The sequence below is a fragment of the Pristiophorus japonicus genome, chromosome 14 (assembly GCF_044704955.1).
Source record: "Pristiophorus japonicus isolate sPriJap1 chromosome 14, sPriJap1.hap1, whole genome shotgun sequence".
NCBI lineage: Eukaryota > Metazoa > Chordata > Chondrichthyes > Pristiophoridae > Pristiophorus > Pristiophorus japonicus.
The window spans coordinates 15,786,707-15,809,721 of NC_091990.1; the positions used below are offsets into that span (position 1 = coordinate 15,786,707).

At 41.0% G+C, this 23,015-nt stretch overlaps 2 protein-coding genes across 3 annotated transcripts in view; both read right to left on the reverse strand.

The window, feature by feature from the left end:
* Positions 1-1,860, reverse strand: part of matn1 (matrilin 1) — a 39,455-nt gene extending 37,595 nt beyond the window's left edge. Inside the window, exon 1 of the mRNA XM_070898946.1 lies at positions 1,597-1,860. Within this exon, the coding sequence (XP_070755047.1) occupies positions 1,597-1,702 (106 nt within the window). The 5' untranslated portion in view covers positions 1,703-1,860. The remainder of the gene's footprint in view (positions 1-1,596) is intronic.
* Positions 1,861-6,722: 4,862 nt separating this feature from the next.
* Positions 6,723-23,015, reverse strand: part of LOC139279751 (lysosomal-associated transmembrane protein 4A-like) — a 34,756-nt gene continuing 18,463 nt past the window's right edge. The window contains exons 5-8 of one of the 2 annotated variants that reach the window (XM_070898948.1): positions 20,033-20,128; positions 14,418-14,516; positions 12,749-12,786; positions 8,758-8,844 (exon numbers count right to left, since the gene is read on the reverse strand). In XM_070898948.1, coding sequence (XP_070755049.1) covers position 8,844; positions 12,749-12,786; positions 14,418-14,516; positions 20,033-20,128 — 234 coding nt within the window. In that variant the 3' untranslated portion in view covers positions 8,758-8,843. Of the gene's footprint in view, positions 8,845-12,748; positions 12,787-14,417; positions 14,517-20,032; positions 20,129-23,015 lie in introns of both variants that reach the window. The other variant, XM_070898947.1, reaches the window with a different exon arrangement.

Genomic DNA, 23,015 nt, shown 5'->3' on the forward strand with positions numbered 1-23,015 from the left:
GAATAAACACTACCTTTAACAACTGAGCCACCATGGAGGGAATAACACAGCATCCTTTATTAAAAGGTAGGTTCTGCTAGTAAATTGGTAGCATAACATTTGCAATCATTTCAGAATGCTAGAATCACACACACACAATTCCATAGAGCACAGAGTATTATGACTAATTCCTGTGAAAAGTGAGCCTGTTTTCAATGGGCAAGCTTAGAAGGATCGAGTTCAACAAACATTTCACTTCCAAGACCATCAGTTCTGATTATCCAACTCTTCAAAACCGATGTTGCATAAGAGTTTGCTGTTTGCAAACTGATTAGTCAGGCAGAGTATTGTTGTTTCTGCTAAGAACAGCAAGCAGCACAGTGCCATGGAAAGCAACATAGCAGTGCTACAAATCATGGTCAATCATCTGGGAACTTGATAAAGAACCACCACTATTAAGAAAAGTAGAGACAAATTGTAATAGACAATCCCAACGTTCTTGATGACATAAACCATTATAGTGAAAGTGCAAAAATAATTTTGGATCACTGAAGATGTTAGCAGCAGGTACCTGATATTTCACATTGATGTTGCATACCACCACCAGGGACCGAGAAAATGCCAGCAATAAGCTGCAACAACCCCAGTTCGAGTCTCATTAATCATTGCAGTGGTAAATATGCAAAGATCCTTTCCATTGATTTTTTCCCCCATCAGGCACGTTATGCATCATCAAACTGATTGTTTTGAGGGATCTCCTGATGGTTAAGTAGGTAAATGCACCATGTATTGTGGTACAGTCATACCGATATGGAAGGTCCCTAGTTTCCTATCTGGTCTGTGCTGAGTTAGCCTATCTCAGCGAGTAGCAATATTGGTGCTCCAATTGCTATCAATGACTTTGGGATATTTTGAACAGTAAGTTTGATCTATATAAAGTCTGGTGCTTATCCTATATTTTACGAGACTTTTGCCCAATGATTCAGTATATCCATAAGGCTGTGGAAAATAAACCAAAAACTCCAGTTCTTTAGCACTTTGAACCAGACTGGTTGCTATATTATTCAAATTAATTTTGTTTTCAAATGTTTTTGAATATTCATCTGCATATCGTTACTTGAGTTTAAATGCTAAGTACAATGGACCTTGAAAGATTGACTAAAGTCTAGCTGCATTCTTCAGCCCAGTGTCGAAGTGACAATGATAGCAATAACAAGGATTTCAGCCTTAAATTCCTGTAACCAAGTGACCTTGTAATCTGTAGGAAAAATACAGCTGAAGATTTTGAACAATTGATAAAATGCACAGAGCCAAAATGTTGCAGTGGCCATCATTTCAGAAGCGAAATTGCAATACCATCAATAATTGTACTATTTATCCAACATTGCATTGTTTTGGATGCAGCTGAATTCATACAAAATCAGTTCAAGTTAGGTGAAAATTCTTAGCTGCAAATTAAGAAAACCGGTTTTACAAATTGGAAAAGGATAGTTTTGTTAAGCACTGGTCATCTTCTGTACAGTATGGATTAGAAGGGTCTATAAGATATACAAGGATCGGGTGGAATTAATATTTAGAGCTCATTTTTAACAACACTACATGAATATATCCTCTTACCAGCTGGAGCCTGTGGTCCAGGCTTTGCAGGTTTGAGTTTGGGTACCCCATTAACCTGAACCAGGATTAGGGCTGAGAGAAGCAATCCGCTGAAAAGTCCCTTCATCTTGATCAGTCAGCAGTTGCAGGAGTTCAGGCTGCAGATAGTGTGTGGCAAAGAGCGGCACTGGGTCGAGGTATTAACATGCCACCCCTCACAGAGACTGGAACGCAGTCTGACACGTGTGAAATACCTAAAAGGAGGTCCAGGAAAAGCGTTGAAATTTAACTCTTTGACAAAATTATTACCCAGCCTCCTCTGGGCTTCAGCGGTGGGGTGGAATCGTGAGAATAAGACCGAAAGAATTAAACAGGCGAAAAAAAACAAATGAAAAATCAGCAAACATTCGTTTGATCAATATATAAAAGCTATTTGGTTAGAGCATTCTAAATACGTTTGATTTGTGTAGGGTGTTGGGTTTGCGCTTTTGTTTCAATAGTTCACATTTCAATATTTATTTTCCTTTTAACACTCTTACCGTAACCAACCGCACTTGGCCCTAAGCAGAATGTGCGTGACTCCGTTTTGTAAATTCAGACAGGAGGCACCAGATCCAAACCCCACAATCAGCCGAGTTCCTCAACTTTCCCGAGACTTCCTTTCAGCGGCAAGGGTACACATTTGTCCGCGAATTCCCCACCCCAGGTACGGACTAAGCGCCAGACTACACGGGGCGGGGGTTATGATTCAGTTGTGCTGCTGAATATTTCGGTCCTGGAGATTTTAATTAAAAAAAAGGTAAATTGCAAATGTGCAGGCACTTTTCAGCACAGTGCTCTGTTATTGTACACTGATTCAGACAGCCGGAATTTGACTGAAGTGCTCTCCAACCCAACGTTTTGACTTTTAATGATCTCAAAAGCGACACTACTTTTGTTTTGCAATTGTTTGACTTTACCCCTTTGTATATTAACACTACGTGCAATGGCCTCGCCGCTCCGCCGACAGTCGCCGTCTTATTGCTGGCAATGTTGCTCACTCTCAACATTGGCCATCTTCCAAATGATCTGGAAAGACTGACCTTTTGCTCTGTAACCTGACTATGTGATGTCTCAATCTTTCAAATTCTATGGCCGCTTCCAACTTTCGCCCTAAGTAATGATCGGTTAACCGAACGGTGCTCGTATGCGGCTACATTCCAGAATATACATCTTTGGAGCAATGCAGTAGGTTTGTCAGGGTAAAGGGAATGAAGTGATTATATTCTTCAGTTATTTTGATCACGACCAGTCTGAACACTTAATAGTTCGTGGTGAGGGATAACGAGAAACTAGGGAGAACAGCGGCACCCCTTTAAATTAATTAGAGTTTTAAATTCTGTTCAAAATGATCTCATCCCCTAGTTTTATTTATTTATGCTCTGTAGCTTTTTGGTTTGATTCCCATTATTGCGAGATGAACAGGAACAATATCGATCTTCCCCCTTAAAACAGACCGCTTTATAACTGAGGGCTGGGGTGAGAGAATCATTGTTCTTTGCAGCAGTCTAAATGACTGGATGAAAACAGAATTGTTTAAAAAAAATAACTCAAGAATCTCATTTTCTTCTATTAATGTTGAATTATTACATCGAATTTATAGCACAGAGACAGGCCACGCGGCCCAGCTGGTCAATGCTGCTTCATCTAACCTCCTATTCCTTTCTCCCTAGTGTACCCTAGCTTCCCCTCAAATACCTCAATGCTATTCACCTCTGGTACCCCATGAGTGAGCCAATTCCACATCACCACCTCTCTGATTCAGTAAGCTTTTCCTGAATTCTTTAGTGGACTTATTGGTAACTATCATATTTATGGCCTCTAGTTTTGGAGTACCTTTCAAGTGGAAGCATCAAATCCTTTCATAAATGTAAAGGTATTCGGTCACCCTTCAGCCTTTGCCAGAGAAAAGGGCCCTGCCATTTGTCCTCAGTTCTGGTATCATCCTTGTAAAAATTTTTTTGGCACCTTCTCCAGTGCCTCTATACCCTTTTTGTAATATGGAGACACCAGAACTGTTCACAGTACTCCAGTGTGGTACCTAAAACGCTTAAATATTTGACCCTTGCCCCCCAATTTGGAACTTTTGCAAGCGCAATTTGAGCAAATGTTCTGTGAAACCTTATATAGCCAGAGGCAAACAAAAAGCTGCTTATATCCAGCAATGTACGCCGCTACACCACTCCTGATTAAAGCAGGAACAAACTGCGGCTTAGTAAATATTTACTTATCCCAAAACTTTTCCAGGAATTTGTTTTACAACAGATCTTCATCTATGTGAAATGGACCATGTAAAAATGGCATTTAAAATGGTATGCTTTGAGGTCTGGAAGAAAGCGATTTCAGTGCAGGTGCCTGAAGTTCCTGTGTTGGGAGATTTACGATTGATCAAGCGGTAGGTTTCCCACAACTGCACATTCTACTGCTGGATCTTTAATGTGGTAGATGGGTGCAAAGGTGATCGTGGCTTTTGGCGATCCTGGGGCACAGTCAAACTGCAACTTCAACATCATTGCAAAGTGGTTTGGGATGCATGTGATGTTTCAAGAATCAGCAGCAGTCTGATAACTAAACGCATTCAGCCCAAGTGGTACAAGGCTGCTTTCAGAAGTCTATTTCACCCCACCTCACATTTGAAGCTGCTGTAACTCTAGCACGTGAAGCCATATTCACTGCGCTCTAGCTTACTATTGCCTACAACAGCTCTTTGTTGACTGCATCAGGTTGTTGGTTGAAACATGGTCTTAGATCTACATATATCCAACAAACTCGGCAGAATCAAAAAAATCCAGGTGGCTGGACACTTTGAATTTCAAAGCTAAATTACTCACTGGCAATATTTGTAAAAGTTAGAAAAACAAGCCGATTTCTCGGTCAGTTCTGAATATACACAAGAGTTCATTAGGCAGAGTAAATGGCCTGGAAAAAAAAATCGCACACATTAATGACTAACGCAACAAAGATTGAGAAGCTGCCGGTTCCCCACCGGCACCTGGGAATCCCTGGCCCAAGACCGCCCAAAATAGAGGAAGTGCATCAGGGAGGTCGCTGAGAGCATGCAGAAACCAAGCGCAGACAGCGGAAGGAGCGTGCGGCAAACCAGACTCCCCACCCACCCTTTCGTCCAACCACTGTCTGACCCACCTGTGACAGAGACTGTAATTCCCACATTGGACTGTACAGCCACCTGAGAACTCACTTTTAGAGTGGAAGCAAGTCTTCCTCGATTCCGAGGGACTGTCTATGATGATGATGAAGGGTCTCCCTGCTGATCGGTGCCCCAATTATAGACTAAAACATTAGTAAATAGGGAAAGAGGCTGTAAAGTTGAGAAAATAAACACAAAAAAAAAACCAAAAGACACTACAATAATTGCACTGACTTTAGTATGTCCTATGGAGATTCCCTGGCTCTATGGTCGGGTCCTTTAATTGACTTGTTACATACTACTTGATGTACTCACTCACTTAGCACCACGCAAAACTACTAACAGAAGCCCCACTGGGTCCAGACAGTCTGGAAGATAGCTGAAAAGAATGTATATATGTTTGTTAATTAATAACACTGTTCAGCTGCTAGAATCTATTTTCCATCAAAACAAAACCTTGGTAGTTTATTGGAAAGTGCTCGGAAGGAGCAGAGAAGCTGGCATAGAAGAGACAATTTGACCTGATCATTCCTGACAACTGATTCAACGGTTCTGCTGCTGTTTAAAAATGCTCAAATTTCTCCCTCGTCTTACAAGTTGTACATCTTTTCTTTGTAGTTAAAAGTAGTTTGTGGGGTCAATTTATAAACACTGGGACATCGGTTTTACTCGAGACCTATGCCAACATTGTTCCAGTTCACTGATCATCTGAGGAGGACACTAGTGCATCTCTTGGTCTTCTGTATCTTGTGCTCATATAACACACTATGTATGCTAGTAGAGTTTTCTACATATTAAAAAGTAGCTCTTAAAGGCTAAAACCCAGAGAGGGACACTGGACAAGAGTTTCCGCTTGATTGCATTGCTTTTTTCAGTACATTGGCCAAAACAATACAAAATATTGTGGAATTTTAAATTGCAATTTATGTTCACCTCAAATATAGTTTCCACAATCTTTTGCGCTACTTTTAACTAAAAGCAGATTATATGGTCATTATCACATCACTGTTTGTGAGAGCTTGCTGTGCGTAAATTGGCTGCCACGTTTCCTACATTACAAGTGGCTATACTTCAAAAAATACTTAATTGGCTGTAGAGCTTTGCGACATCTGGTGGTCGTGAAAGGCACTATATAAATGCAAGTCTCTCTCTTCTTTCTAGTTTAAAAAACGTGCTAGAAGCCGGCCATGCCTGCAAAACTGGCCACACCCCTAGTTAGAACTAATCATCATTGCTAGCTTCTGCTAATTGCACCCCTTTGCGGGCCTTCGAGGAGGCTTTTAAATATAATCTTTTTTTGGTGCAAGGACACCAAGAGACAAGTTTTAAAAGCTTTTGAATATATATTTAATTTACTAGAAAACAGACTTACTGTACACTAATACAAGTAGCAAATGGTTCTGTAGTTATTTTCAGGTTAATCACAGGTGTTGGTCTAGACAAATTTAAAAATGCTTATTTTTATGTGATTAACCCATTTTCAGCTGTATTAATCAAACTGTACCACTTAAATATATCAAGGAATATTTTTTAAAGCAAACATTTAAAAAATTACATTTCAAATCATTGCTCGATTGCACTGATTCATGGGAGATTTAAAGTTTGCCGATATGCAAATAATTGAGCGGAAACTTGAAAAAAACCACATCAAAACTAGCGCTATTTGCACCCAGATTGCCCCCAAAACAGAAACTTCAGGGCACGGTGTCTGTAAAAGTCATTTAAAAGTTGTAGGTGGAAACGCTCTCAGGTTGCCAATAACTCTTCATGCATTTTCTTGAGTTTAGAGACTTGTGTCAGAGACTAAATAGTTTATCAGATCATATAAGATGGCGCTGATAAGTTCCATACACTACAGGTTAACATGGAGAAATATAAATAAGACACATGGTGTATGCATGGTCTTACGTTAGATATGAGCTACAAGTTTCCAACAATTCAGGTTTTGAACTCAACAAAATGTTGTTTGTATAATTTATTTATGGAAATAATCTAATTTTACAGAAGCAGACCAGCTTTTAAAAAAAATCATACGTTACTGATGGCACAGAAATGAGGACAGCTGCGTTTGCCACAGTTTAGCCATAACTGAATATCACAGATTTCAAAATGTTCTGTAAACCTTAAAAAATACAAGCAAAGATTACATTCTATTTGTTGCACTTTTACTGTTCAAATTTTAAAAGTACACTTAAATGATGTTAGAAGTCAACCATTTCATTGCTTCATATCTTATTCTAGCAAGCTGCAGATTTTAAGCAATGCAAACAGCTAACATTGAAGCTAACCCACTTTTCAAATGGACTATACCACAGATAAATGGCAAATTTTATAATGGACTCAACTAATTCACTTACAAGCAGTGTAAATATGCAGTATTGTGGAAACAGAAAATGCTGGGGCTGGGTATTAAAGTAATAAACAGGAACAGAGAATGCCAAAACCTCCTAGCTATCCCATGCCTCAAAATGTAAAAACAGTAAACACACAATACTCATTGAACATGTTTGTAAAGTTTTCATAAATAGTACTTTCAAATGGATTTGACCAAATCAATCTGAAAGAATTTCTGCTGTTTTTTTAAATTCCTGGCAAAATCAAAGATGTATAAAGAACAGGTTTATGATTTCATTAGAAATCGTGAAGAGAAAGTTTCCTCCGTCTCCCAATTTACATGAAAATAAGTTACTCTGGGACAATTTTTAGACAATAATCTAGAAGTCGGCCCAATTTTATCTTGCTGATCTATGGTTTGCAACAGAGTAAATATTTGGTAGCCAATCTTAATTTCAGTCTGGTTCAAACATATGATGAGCTTTTCCACTGACAGTAAAGGATTACAATACTTGGCTTACCTTCAGCTAGGTAATTAGAATCAGTTTAGTATGAACCACACATCACAAGGAGCCCACTTGACAACCTGATAAATGGGTTCTGTCTTGTTGCATCTCAGCTGGAATACTGAATGCTGGTTTCCACAGAAATCCACTGAAGCCTAAACCTTCTACAGTTAATCCCCAGTGAATCACCTTCCGCTGGTATGTATAACCATGCTGCAAGGAAGCGTGATCAACCTATACATTCTTTCTGACTGATGGGCAATTGTACTGGAGACAATAGATGAAAGCAGTATGCTCCATAATATTAGAAGTTCTGATTTGTGTGCTTCTTCATAGCTTTGAAAAAATTGTAGGTTAATCCATGAAAAAAGTTAAAAACCTTAAAGATAGCTGAATTAGTTGGTAATGACTCTGCTTGTGTGCAATATCCAAGCCATTAGGAAGCAGTTCCAGAATTGTGCATCATCTGATGATTGTTAAAAGCACATGTTAATGTCAGTGAAGCTCTTAAAATATAAGTCAGATAAGAAAAAACATGATGGGAAATGGATCTTTTTAGGCTGGTAAATGCACTGTTGCTTTTTGTAGCAAAATTTTTCTGTTTTTAAAAAAAAAGGAAAAATTCTAAACTGGAAGCCATCATCTACCTAATATTTATTCCCGACGACCTGGTGATGAGGGATTCCATGGTCAGCAAATAGAAAATCTAGTTCATTATCTAATAGTTCAACATACACCTGCAGTGTCCAAGAATGGATGATCATGCCCTGGAACTCAGCATAACTACTAGATAGTTTTAACTTTTAACTCTTGAAATGGGTCAATTTAAACACACAAGCATTGTCTCCAATAGCTATCAGAACCAGTATCGGATATTTAAAATGTGCCACAGACAATACCCATGTGAATCTGAAATGATCTCACTCTTGCAGGCTTTGAGATTATGATTTCCATTTTACACAAGCAACACAAAAAATCCTCAAAAATCACAAGTGTTACAGTTGTAAAATCCATTCACAGGACTTCCAAAAAAATTTGCAAATAGAATGTTGCTTCGTACAATACTGCATGCTAATATTTTGATAGGTACTGAACATACAAATGTTCATGTTAGGCTACTGTAAATTACATTGGTGTGTAGGATGGTGGAGATTCCTTGTGTGGCAATTCCTCTGGTGCCTTCTTTACAACCTCCTCATATAATGGCAACTTCATAATATCTTCATATGCTGGTGGCTGAGTCTGAATTCAAAATAAAATGCTTCATTATACAGGTGATATGAATACAGTTAAAGTGTTTCAATTCAAGTGTTTGCATAGGACAATGGAAGTTTCATAAAAGCACAAGAACATAAGAAATAGAAACATAGAAAATAGGTGCAGGAGTTGCCATTCGGTCCTTCGAGCCTGCACCGCCACTCAATGAGTTCATGGCTGAACATGCAACTTCAGTACCCCATTCCTGCTTTCTCATCATACCACTTGATCCCCCTAGTAGTAAGGACTTCATCTAACTCCTTTTTGAATATATTTAGTGAATTGGCCTCAACAACTTTCTGTGGTAGAGAATTCTACAGGTTCACCACTCTCTGGGTGAAGAAGTTTCTCCTTATCTCGGTCCTAAATGGCTTATCCCTTATCTTCAGACTGTGACCCCTGGTTCTGGACTTCCCCGACATTGGGAACATTCTTCCTGCATCTAACCTGTCTAAACCCGTCAGAATTTTAAACGTTTCTATGAGATCCCCTCTCATTCTTCTGAACTCCAATGAATACAAGCCCAGTTGATCCAGTCTTTCTTGATATGTCAGTCCTGCCATCCCGGGAATCAGTCTGGTGAACCTTCGCTGCACTCCCTCAATAGCAAGAATGTCCTTCAAGTTAGGAGACCGAAACTGTACACAATACTCCAGGTGTGGCCTCACCAAGGCCCTGTACAATTGTAGTAACACCTCCCTGCCCCTGTACTCAAATCCCCTCACTATGAAGGCCAACATGCCATTTGCTTTCTTAACCGCCTGCTGTACCTGCATGCCAACCTTCAATGACTGATGTACCATGACACCCAGATCTCGTTGCACCTCCCCTTTTCCAAATCTGTCATCATTCAGATAATAGTCTGTCTCTCTGTTTTTAACCACCAAAGTGGATAACCTCACATTTATCCACATTATACTTCACCTGCCATGCATTTGCCCACTCACCCAACCTATCCAAAGTCACTCTGCAGCCTCATAGCATCCTCCTCGCAGCTCACACTGCCACCCAACTTAGTGTCATCTGCAAATTTGGAGATACTACATTTAATCCCCTCGTCTAAATCATTAATGTACAATGATAAATAGGAGCAGGAGTAGGCCCTATGGCTGATGATCGACATCAACTCCACATTCCCGCCCGATCTCCATATCCCTTGATTCCCCATGACTCTCCAAAAATCTATCTATCTCAGCCTTGAATATATTCAGAGACTCAGCATCCACAGCCCTCTGGGGCAGAGAATTCCAAAGATTCACAATCCCCCCCCCCAAGTGAAGAAATTCCTCCTCATCTCGGTCTTAAATGGCCTTCACCTTATCCTGAGACTGTGACCCCTAGTTCTAGACACTCCAGCCAGGGGGAAAACGACCTCCCTGGAATCCCTTGGTGAACCTCCATTGTACCGCCTCAAAGGCAAGTATATCTTCCTTAGATAAGGAGACCAAAACTATGCACAGTACTCCAGGTGTGGTCTCACTAAGGCCCTGTACAATTGTAGCAAGACTTCCCTACTCTTATACTTCAACCCCCTTGCAATAAAAGGACAACATGCCATTTGCCTTCCTTATTGCTTGCTGTACCTGCATGCTAGCTTTGTGTTTCGTGCACAAGAACACCCTCTGAACACCAACATTTAAAAGTTTTTCACTTTTAAAAATATTCTGTTTTTCTATTCTTCTGACCAAAGTGAATAACCTCACATTTCCCTACATTATACCCCATCTGGCACCTTACTGCCCACTCATTTATAGTCTATCTATATCCCTCTGCAGACACTTTGTATTCTTCTCACAGCTTACTGTCCCACCTAGCTTTGCATCATCAGCAAACTTGGATACATTACACTCGGTCACTTCATCTAGGTCATGAATATAGAGTGTAAATAGCTGAGGCTCCAGAACTGATCCTTGTGGCACCCATTTGGAAAAGCATAATTCAGTCAGGCAGAGTCAGCATGGGTTTATGAAGGGGAAGTCATGTTTGACAAATTTGCTGGAATTCTTTGAGGATGTAACGAACAGGGTGGATAAAGGGGAACCAGTGGATGTGGTGTATTTGGACTTCCAGAAAGCATTTAACAAGGTGTCACATAAACGGTTACTGCACAAGATAAAAGTTCACAGGGTTGGGAGTAATATATTATAGCATGGATTGGGGATTGGCTAACTAACAGAAAACAGAGAATCGGGGTAAATGGTTCATTCTCAGGTTGGCAATCAGTAACTAGTGGGGTGCCGCAGGGATCAGTGCTAGGACCCCAACTATTTACAATCTATATTAACGACTTGGATGAAGGGACCAAGGATAACGTAGCCAAGTTTGCTGATGATACATTGCTTTTCCTTCCATCTTTGTATGAGGAGGACACAAAAAAAACTGCAAAAGGACATAGACAGGCTAAGTGAGTAGGCAAAAATTTGGCAGATGGAGTATAATGTTGTAAAGTGTGAGGTTATGCACTTCGGCAGAAAAAAATAATCGAAGAGCAAGTCATTATTTAAATGGAGAAAGATTGCAACGTGCTGCAGAACACTGGGACCTTTCAATCTAATGCTTTGCTTAATTTCTTTAGTTAACCACAGATGGATCACTTTCCCTGTGGAGTTTGTTTCTCAATGGAATGTACTTTTGTTGAGAATTATGAAATATTTCTTTAAATGCTAGCCACTGCTCATCTATTGCCATACCTTTTAATCTATTTTTCCAATCTACTTTAGCCAACTTGCCCTTCATACCTATGTAATTGGCTTTAAGTTTACAATTCTAGTTTTGGACTTGGGCAAGTCACTCTCAAACGTAATGTGAAATTCTATCGTATTATGATCACTCTGCCCAGAGGATCTTTTACTATGAGATTGTTAATTAGCCCCGTCTCATTACACAATACATGATCTAAAATAGCCCGTTTCCTGGTGGGTTTCATGACGTATTGTTCTCGGAAACTGTCCTGAATGCATTCCATGAACTCGTCTTCCAGACTATCTTTACCAATTTGATTTGTAGTCTATAAGATTAAAGTTTCCCACGATTATTGCATTACCTTTGTTACAAGCTCCTCCTATTTCTTGATTAATATTCTGTCCAACTGTATAGCTACTGTTAAGGGGCCTATATACTCTTCCCACCAGTGTTTTCTGCTCCTTGTTATTGCTCATCTCCACCCATACTGATTCTACTTCCTGATCATCCTTTCTACTGTCCTTATGTCATTCTTTATCAGGGCTACCCCCACCTCCCATATCACCCTTCTGTCTGCCTTTTCAAAATGTCAAGTACCCTGAAACATTTAATTCCCAACCTAGGTCACCTTGCAACCATGTCTCTGTAATGGCTATTAGATCAAACCCATTTATCTCCATTTGTGCCATTAGTTCATCTATCTTATTATCTGAATGCACGGAGCATTTGTAATAAGACTTTAATTTAATTTTCTTTCCATTATTCCCTGCTTTGACCCTATTCTGTGCTGCACTGCTACCATTAAACTCTCTGTCCCTTCCCGTCACTGCTTATTTTTACCCAAATCACTACATTGCTCTATTGCATTGATCTTACTCTTTAGATACTGTGTCTAAATTTTCCCTTAGCCCCCATTTTTTAAAGTTTAAAGCCCTATCTACAGCCCTAGTTAAAAACAATGGTTGTTAAAACATCTCTTCAAAGAGGAAATACCAGAAGGAATGATTGTAGAATTAATATCCATGGGATATGGACTGCATTTAAAAAAAGGACCATGTAGCTCAAAAGGCACAAATCAGTAGGTAAAGGTACACTAACAGCAGTGTAATATATGAACAATTGCATATCTGCCCTATATTCATGAGCTGATTTTTTTTCTGTAGATGATTTAGATAATTTACAACGCTCTATACTCAACTATACTCACTATTGATCTTTCGGTTTACTTAAATGCGCACCTGGACTCTATTTGGAAAAACCAAAAGACAAGAAAAAACAATTTAAATATTCAAGACGGAAGCAGATGTCTTAGTCCAAGGGAATTATACTCTAATGCCCAACATGCATAAGTTAAACCTGTATTAAATACACATTTTGCCATCTCAAATTGTTCCCATCCAAGTTTCTCATAAGTGATCTCGAGCTTCCTGTTGAAATCAATACTGTACTTCAGGATTATTACAATTGAAAGCTTCCAGACGAGGGGTGGTTCTGAATAAGGGAGTTCCGGATAAGGGAGGTTCAACTTGTACAATCTTTACTAGTTTCATTGGGCTAGAAATTGCATTGGCTCACCTCCTGGTTTCTGGGCGGTATGGCCAATTTGGGTGATAACTGGGTTGGCAGAAATTGCCCAACTAAGTTACGCCGGCAGTTTTGAGGTACCGCTTGGGAGCAGACTGCCGGCATGCAGCATTCACAGATCGCCATGGCGCAATATTAGGCTCAGCGGTGACCCGTAGGCAAGTATTAAAAAAAAACGTCCATGAGAATCAGCAGAGATGGGGAGTAGATGAGTATCTTGGTGATTTAAGTTAAAAGGGTCCCGAGAATGTTTTTATGTTCTGTTTTTGAAAAAATGTTTTTCGTATTTTTCGCCTCCTAGACCCAACCCGCTGCTGCAGGGTAAATTTTTAGTGAATTTAAAAAATTAAATCGCCCAATTTTCTTTAAGAACCGCCCAATCGACCCTAAATTCCACTTTTTCGGGGTGCAATGCCCATTTTTCTCGCTGGGCGGAAGTTTTCGCTGGCGATAATCTTCGGAATCTTAGTGTTCGTTTGGGCGGAAATCGGGCTCTGGTGGGTCGTTAGGAAATTCTAGCCAATACATGTAATAACTCTCCCTTCTGCTCCTACAGTTTACCCTTTGCACAAGCGAGGACCTGAAATTTTAGAATATATTAACTGCACTGCTGAGACAGAGTAAAGTGCAAAGCAAAATCAGCCTCGTTGATCATCGCCTGAAACATTAACTGTTTCTCTCCACAGATGCTGCCCGACATCCTCAGTATTTCCAGCAGTTTGTTTTTATTTCAGAATTCTAGCATCCGCAGTATTTTGCTTTTGTATTGTTGAACATCACTGTAGCTTTGCAAACCCATACTAACCAACACTGTGCTTTTCTAATGCTTAACGTCTAGCACAAACGTACAATGAACTTTAATTTTAAAATATTTATAGACCATCACAAAACATCAGCCATTATCACGTTTGTCCTAAATAACAAATAAACAAACAGTGTTAGAAATCATTTAAAACAGAGTCTGGGTGAAAAGTCCTATTTTTGTGGTTATAAAGCTAAAAGATATTCAAAATTATTCAGCCAGCCATTCGGTGGGAGTTCAGATAGAAGGCACCAGTGTGCTGTGCCATGGACATGGGTTCATAGCCACAATCTCCATATGCTCAGCTCCCAATGGCAATATTATTGGAATGTGCTGAGCACATACTTTGAGGTAGCTCAAAGAGTTTGTTTAGGATGTACATCAACTGATCATACCCCAATGAAGGAAGGCAACATATTTGATGTACTCATCTATTTCCTGCTCATTGATCATCAAGCCATGAGAACCTTGACGAATGGCAGGACCTTACCCGAGAACGAAGATCAAGGAGTGTGTCCACTAGGCTGTGTTCCTGTTCCAATTCCTTAATAAATTTGAAGCAATTCCATGTAGAGTAGATGAAGAAACACTGCAGACAAAAATTAGATGACTTGGGTCAAATTTATCAATTTATTTGAGTATTCCCAGATCCCTTTGCTCCTCTACCTCATTTGGTTTCTTATCTTCTAAGGAATGTGACCACCTTATTACTCCTACCAAAATGAACCACCTCACATTTCACTATTAAATTTTATTTGCCATTTATCAGTCCACTCCGCAAGGCTGTTTATTACATCGGATATACAACACAGAAACAGGCCATACCGGCATTTATGCTGCATTCGAACCTCCTCCCATCCTTCCTCATTAACTATCAGCATAACCCTCTATTCCCTTCTCCATCACATGCTTATTTAGCCTCCCCTTAAAATGTATCCATTTTGTTTGCTTGAACCACTCCTTGTGCTAGCGAGCTTCACATTTTCATCACTCTCTGTGTGATGAAGTTCCTTCTGAATTTCATATTTGATTTTTTAGTGACTATCTTATATTAATGGCCTTTAGTTTTTCTCTTCCCCACAAGTGGAAACTGTCACGTATCCTACATGGCTACTGTTGGTACCATCACAAGGTGTGTCACCAGAGGGCACAGCAGTGGGAGACTTGCAGGTTACTTGTACAGGTGTGCCTGGCCTAATATAAAAGGCAGGCCACCAGGTGTGATCCTCACTCTGGAGTTAGCAAATAAAGGATTGAGGTCACTACAGTTCAAGTGCAACACACTGCCTCGTGGAGTCATTATTAGAGTATCTCGGGACGCAACAGAAACACTATGGGGTGGAAATTTGGTTGGGGGTTAATTAGGGCGTGAATAGTGGGGGGGATGGTAATTTTTGCGTCGGGAAATGGTTTAAGCCTGCAGGCTCAAAATTCATCAGCTGGGCCCCGATTGTGGAATGGAGCGTTAAAGCAGGCGTTCCACACCTCTCTCAGGGTGCTAGGCCGGCTGAGTAACTGAAAATCCTGAGCTAAAGAGCTGGCCTCTGAGCACCCCTAGAGAAAAAAAAAAAAGAGACTCAGCGTGTTCATCGTGTATTTTGATGCAGTTCCAATTTAGGATCATCTGCAAATTTCAGCACCATCCCTCAAATTCTGGTGTCCAAAGCATTTATGTAAAAGGTAAAGAACAGTGGTTCCAATGCAGATTCCTGCAGTACACCACTTGCCACTTTCTGCCACTCCGACAACTTTGCTTAACTCGTATCCTCTGTTTTCTGTTTCAAAGCCATTATTTAATCCATTCATTTAAGGCTCACATCAAGAAAGGAGATAAAACACCTTGTATGCAGTGGCTGGGCTATAATTTATTAAACAATTACAACTGGGTAGATTTAATGCATTCTAAGTGTATTAACAGTTTAGACTGACAATATGCCTGCTTGCAGAAGTATCAAACCCCTTCACAATTTTAAAGACCGCTATTAGGTCACCCCTCAGGCTTCTTGTTTCTTGAGAAAGAGCCCCAGCCTGTCCCGATAGGCATGTCCTCATGTTCTGGTATCATCCTTGTAAATCTATTTTTCACCTTCACCAGTGCCCAGATATCATTTTTACAATGTGGAGACCAGAACTGTTCACAGTACTCCAAGTGTGGTCTAACTAAGGTTTGATACAAGTTTAAATTCTTGCTTTCAATTCTATCCCTCTAGAAATGAATCTTCAGTGCTTGGTTTGCTTTTATCCTGCCCATAATAACCTGTGTCACTACTTTGTGATGTGTTTATTTGTACCCAAGATCCTCTTGACTCTACCCCATTTAGACTCTTATTATCCAAGCAGTACATGACCTCATCCTTCCTACCAAAATGTAAAACCTCACACTTATCTATATTGAAATTAATTTGCCAATGAAATCACTATTTCTTTACCACAATGTTAAATAAAAAATTTTAAATTATATTGCCAGGTGCTATTAACAATTTAAGTCCACAGTACAATTTTTTTTACATATCCATTACACTTGACTGAAATCTTAGTGACAGCATGATAATGCTATTTTATTAAATACAAAGGGAATGAAATATATCATTCCCAGAGAATAACAGGTCTATTCCACAGTTCATCACAAGTTGCTATTAAAAATGGTGGTCAGTGTTAGTTAATTTATGTCGTTACCTTGAGGGGAGCAAATTAGAAGGAAGGAAAAAATATAGTTACCAACATTTTTGTTTCAACAACTCTCCTGAATGAAAACAAGGCTACCAAAGTGGCCATTTTCCATGCAAAAAAAAAAAGTTACATAACTTTTGTTTAAACATACAAAATCATACTACGGCTGTGCAGAAAAACAAAGTATTGAGCACTGGGGTGAATGTGATGAGGATTCAGTGACTTTGTATATTTCCCCTGTTGCTTGTTCCACCAGAGCTTTATGAATGCTGGGTTAATTCCCTTAATACAGAAGGTATTTCTCAATAAAGGAATGACTTGAAATAGACAGTGCCTGGGCCCTTGGGCAACACACTGGGATTATCACTTGGGATTTTCTTGAAGCTGCTAAGCAATCTGCTCAAGACAAGGTGGCTATGATTTTAAAACATTTGCATTTTTGCCCTGTGATATTCTGTGCTACTGACTGTATTTTGCCGTTCTATCCATGTGTAAAATTCTGTCTAGCACATCCCTAGGTTTATGACATGGGACAAACCAGTCAGGTTTCTTACCCATTAGCTAAAACAGACCACATCTAGGGGATCCACACATGAAATGTGAATGTTACTGCCTCAGGCACATCTTCAGTGGTTTACAGGCACAGAATGGTTTGCCATTGCAAGATAAAAATATTTTATTGTAGCAAGGATAAAAACAAAATGTTACCAAGTTCTGAGACAAGGAAGAAAAGATGGGGACTTGCCTAAATTCATCTAGCTGAAGGATGCCACAACTAGAATTTTAAAAAAGTGATCTTTTGCAGCAGTCATGAGTCAACAACTATTTTCGTAGCACCTTTAACAGAGCAAAATGTCCCAAGGCGCGTCACAGGAGCATTATCAAATTTAACTAAATTTGACACCGAGTCACACAAGGATATATCAGGACAGGGGACCAAAAGCTTGGTCACAGAGATGGGTTTAAGCAACGTCTTAAAAAGGAGAGGGAGGTAGAGAGCTGGAGAGCTGGGAAGTTTAGGCCTGGAATTCCAGAGTTTAGGGCCTTGGCAGGTGATCGCATAGTGGAGCGATGAAAATCAGGAATGTGCAAGAGGCCAGAAGTAGAGGAGCACAGATATCAGAGGACTGTAGGGCGGGAGGAGGTCACAGAGATAGGAAGGAGATAAGCCATGGAAGGATTGGAAAACAAGGATGAGAATTTCTTTAAAATCAGGACGTTGCCGAACCGGGAGGTCAGCGAGTATGAGGTGATGAGTGAAGGGAACTTGGTGCAAGTTAGGGTACAGGCACTGAATATTTGGAGGAGCTCAAGTTTATATGTAGGGTGGAAGATTGCCAGCCAGAAGAGCATTGGAATACTCAAGTCTCAGGGCAATAAATGCTGGCATTACCAGCGACGCCCACATCCCATGAACGAATAAAAAAAGATAACCAAAAGGTATGGATGAGGGTTTCAGTAGCAGTTGAGCTGAGGCAGGGCGGAGTTAGGCGATGTTAGAGGTGAAAGTATGCGGTCTTTGTGACACAGCAGGTAGATGGTCAGAAGCTCACCTCGGGGTTAACTATGACGCCAGGATTGCGAACGGTCTGGTTCAGCCTCAGACAGCTGTCAGGCAGAGGATGGAGTCTATGGCGAGGGAATGAGTTTGTGGTGGGGACCGAAGACAATGGCATCGGTCTTCTCAATGTTTAATTAGGAGGAAATTTCTGCTCATCTAAAATCGGATAAGCAGTGTGAAAAATCAGAGACAGTGGAGGTGTTGAGAAAGGTGGTGGTGAGGTACAGCTGGGAGTCAGCTTCGTACATGTGGAACCCGATGTCGTGTTTTGGGATGATGTGACTGAGCACATAGCTGAGAAATAGGAGGAGGAGGCCAAGGATAGATCCTTGGGGGAATTCCAGAAGTAACGGCACAGGAGCAGGAAGAGAAGCCATTGCAGGTGATTCTCTGGTTATGACCGGCTAGATAAGAATGGAACCAGGCAAGGGCAGTCCCACCCAGCTGGATGACAGAGGAGAGGCGTTGGAGGAGGATGGCATGGTCACCCATGTCAAAGGCTGCAGACAGGTTGAGAGGATGAGGAGGGATAGTTTACCAGAGTCACAGACACATAGGATGTAATTTGTCAAGCAGTGGAGATCAACAGTATTCAGTCCAAGGGATTTCAGGACACTATTATATCCTACCATTGCTGTCCAAAATTTTCTTTTGACAGCAACACTGCATCTATTGACATATGAGACATTAACATGAATTTATGAAAATAAAAGACATGGGCAAACCAGTTATAGGCGTCATCCTGCATTATTTGTTTGTACAACAAGAATGGTCACTGGATAACTGATTTGGTGGCAATGGATGCACAGCTGTAAGGATGCCTTCTCACCTTGAGAATAGGCTTGAGTCAGTGATATTTTGTGTATGTATATAATAATTTTTTGGATAAGCACTTCTTTTCAAGACTAAAGCATGAATAGTTTATTAGCTGGCCATGAGGCAGCAGCTGCAAACTATTTTACTCATAGTGTCAGTGTGTTTAACGTCTGACTACACCAACAACGTACATGAACTTGAACACATATGCAGAAAAATATAAAGTGTTACATTTTAAGGATTGTAAACCCTAAAAGCAAGATTTTTAACAAAGTGAAGGAACAGAGATCTAGGGACGTAGATTTTAAAAAGGCAAGAGTAAAGGAAGGGCATAAAACAGGCAAATGAAACTGGGTTTTACACATGCAGATACTGAATATAAAAATAAGGAAGAGATTTTGATTTTCTACAAGCTATTTTTTAGGCTTCTATTGGGAGTGTTGTATCCATTATAGAAAAGATGCTACTCACAAAAAGGATATAAAGATTCACTAGAATGATACTTGGAATGAACTCTTCCCCTCATCCAAAAAGGTATAGACAAGGTTAAAAGGAGGAAATTAGAGACATTTTCATAAAGTTCTGAGTGGGTAAATAGCAAAAGATTGTCTTCACATTTTGGCAAATCAGTAACAAGGAGGCATGGACTTAGGATCATCACTAGAACAAAGGGGGAAACTTGGAGGACATTTTTCAGAGAGTTGTTTGGATAAATATTTGGAACTGGAGAATAGGAAATACTGGGAAAGGTCAGATTATAGTGCGTACTCTGATGGAAGAGCACCCACTACTACCGACAATAGCTAAATAGCCTCTTTCTGTGCAGTCAGTTCTATTAACCTACACAATGTCACCTTAACACTGGCAATATCCAGTGGGTTCAGCGTAGACTCCAGATACATACTTTTGATTAAGTATTCAGTTTTGTGAATTATTATAACAATCCTGGTGATCATTCTAAAATCATCAGTTCCAGCCAACCAACAGAACACAGTTTATGCTATTTATTTTAAGACACCAACATAAATTTAGCATTCAACAACATCTGTATTTCTTACCTTCAAAGCCATAACAATTATAAACATAAGTGTGTATGTAAGCATTGCTTTGCCTGCTTCTGGGCCAGTAATGGCATCTTTTTCTGGGAAAAAAAACTTGGCAGGAAAAATATCATTTACTTAGAAAGTCATGTAACATTAACAAAAACAGTAATAGAGAATTTTCCAAAAATATCACTATAGGGAGCGCAAGTCTATCATACCATTCTTCCTCTTAGCCATGCTAAAAGGAACTGGGTGGTGCAGTAGTTAATTAGCATTGCATCTCAAAGAGCTCAAATCAAGCCCAGAGCTATTGCAATGGGGCCTGTCCTTTCTCACCCTCTCTTGATGACCAATTACATGCAGCAGACTCGAGATCACCGAAGATACGCTCCACAGCATTATGTGCCCAATGCAAGACGTGCCAGACTGATGGAGGACCAGATGTTACACTCCCCGCAAGTACAAGGAGCAGTCTTACCTCGACTTGCCCAACACCACCTGCCTTCAGAGCCTGCGCTTCCACAAAGAGGTTATCACTGAGGTATGCCAGCTCATAATGGGAGATCTGCAGCCTGTCAGCACCATCAGTACTGCACTGTCCATTGAGATCAAAGTCACCGCGGCACTGTCGTTCTACGCCTCGGGTTCTTTTCAAGCTACAGCTGGCAACATTTGCGGACTGTCTCAGCATGCCACACATTGCTGCATTAGACAGATCACTGAAGCCCTGTACACATTCAGGAGGGACTTGTTCAGCTTCCCCATGACCAGGGAGGCAGAGAGAGAGAGAGAGAGAGAGAGAGAGAGAGAGAGAGAGAGAGAGAGAGAGAGAGAGAGAGAGAGAGAGAGAGAGAGAGCGAGCTCGAGGATTCTCCAGAATTGCAAACTTTCCCAAGGTTCAGGGAGCAATAGACTGTATGCACATCGCGATGCGGGCACCTTTTCAGGATGCAGAGGTTTTCAGGAACCACAAGGGATTCCACTCCTTGAATGTCCAACTCGTTGTCGACCACCAGCCAATTATAATGGCAGTAAATGCTAAATTTCCAGGCAGCATTCATGATGCTCACATCCTGCGTGAGAGCACTGTATCTGACTTGTTTAACAATCAGCCACAAGGTCAATGCTGGATGCTTGGTGACAAAGGATATGGCCTCGCCACCTGGCTGATGACCCCGCTGTGTGACACCCACACCGAAGCAGAGAGGCGATACGTAGCCACAGAGCCTCTTGCAAGATCATGGAGAAAATCATTGGAGTGCTTAAGCAGCACTTTAGATGCCTGAACCACTCAGGGGACGACCTCCAATACCACCCTGAGCAGGTAGCTCAATTTGTGGTGGTGTGCTCCATGCTGCACAACTTGGCTATCAGGAGGGGACAAGAATTGCCTGATGAGCCTGACAGTCCACCTCACCAGAGAGAGGAAGGGGAAGAAAAGGAGGCGGACGGGGTCATCGGCCCACACAATCAGGCTGACACTGAAGCCATGCCCCCGTCCCCCCCTGTAGACCGCATGAAAGGGCCTGTGGTGGCACGATAACTGCAAGAGCCTCACGTCTGGAGCTCATCAATGATCGCTTTGCTTGAAAGAACGTTGGTGTTATTTACAAGGCTGACACACAGCTGGGTGTGCAGGTGATACGTCAATGGTGGGCATCACCTTGGTGACAGTTAAAGTTTAAGTTGATTGAAGTTAAGTGTCATTACACTCTTTGATGTTAAGGAATCACCAGTGTGTAACAAGGTTTTGTTAAATAAAAAAAACATTTAAACAGAACATTTGTCTGAAATCATCAATCTGTACAAACCAACCCCTGCCCCCAACCCCCCCCCCCCTCTACCTCTATCCCTCCCGCCTCCAAGCCGCCTGGCTGAGGAACTCCTCAGGTGATGCTTCATGGGGGGGGGGGGGGAGAAAGAGATAACGGTTGAACCACTGCTTGGATGGTCCAGAGGTGGGAACATGCTCCAAGCCAGCAGCAAGATATTGCTGCTGGCTCTCGTGTGGCTGGCAATGGGGATGCGGCACTTGGGGTGCAGTGCACGTGACCACTGAGAGCCCTCTGCCACCAGTGTTTCTGGCTACCAGCTCCAGGGTCTCCACCATCCCTTCCATGTTATGTATTATTTGTTGGACAAAATCTCAGTGCCAACTATGTTCTTGGTGCTTAGTAGGTTTTTTGCTGCTGGTGAATCTCCCTCGTGCCTCCCACAACAGCCAAACAAGCACACACCACAGCCACACACGCCTTCAGTACATCTCAGCACCCTCTCTCTCTCTCTCTGTCTGTCTCCTCTTCTGTGCATGTCATGATGACCCTTGACCTCCTGAATCGCGGGAATCGAGCATTGCCATGCCGTTGCTAAGGACAGTGACACTTTACGGCAGGTGGTCAGCGAGATTTAACGCTACCACCCATTTCATATCACTCGTGGTAACGCCCATTTAAAAAAATGGAAACCAGGTGCTTTGAGAATGGGCGAGAAGCCGGCGATCAGAAAACCCTTTTTTACCACCCACACCGGAAATAACGATAAGCACGAAAGTGGAAAATCTAGCTCTGTGATCAAACAAACAAAAAGTGGGCCACCTCCCAAGTCATCAAAACAGACATGGTGGACATCACAATCCATTTGGGAAACAAAACCCTACCTTAAAACAAGTAAGCTTTTACATTTAAAAAAGTGATTATATCGCCAACTATATCAGAGAATGACAAAATATGTCTCGAGATCAGAATCTCTGCATTGTGTTGCAATAAAAGGGTTATGGGGAGCAGGCAGGGGAGTGGAGCCGAGTCCATGATCAGTCATGATATTAGATGGTGGAGCAGGCTTGAGGGGCCAGGTGGTCTACTCCTGCTCCTATTTCTTCTTATGTTTTTATGATGGACCCCCAACTCAATTTTAACAATTCTCTGAAAGAAAAAGATTATATAACTTCAAATCAAATCTCAACAACTTGCATTTTTTATATCATACCACAAGAAAGGCT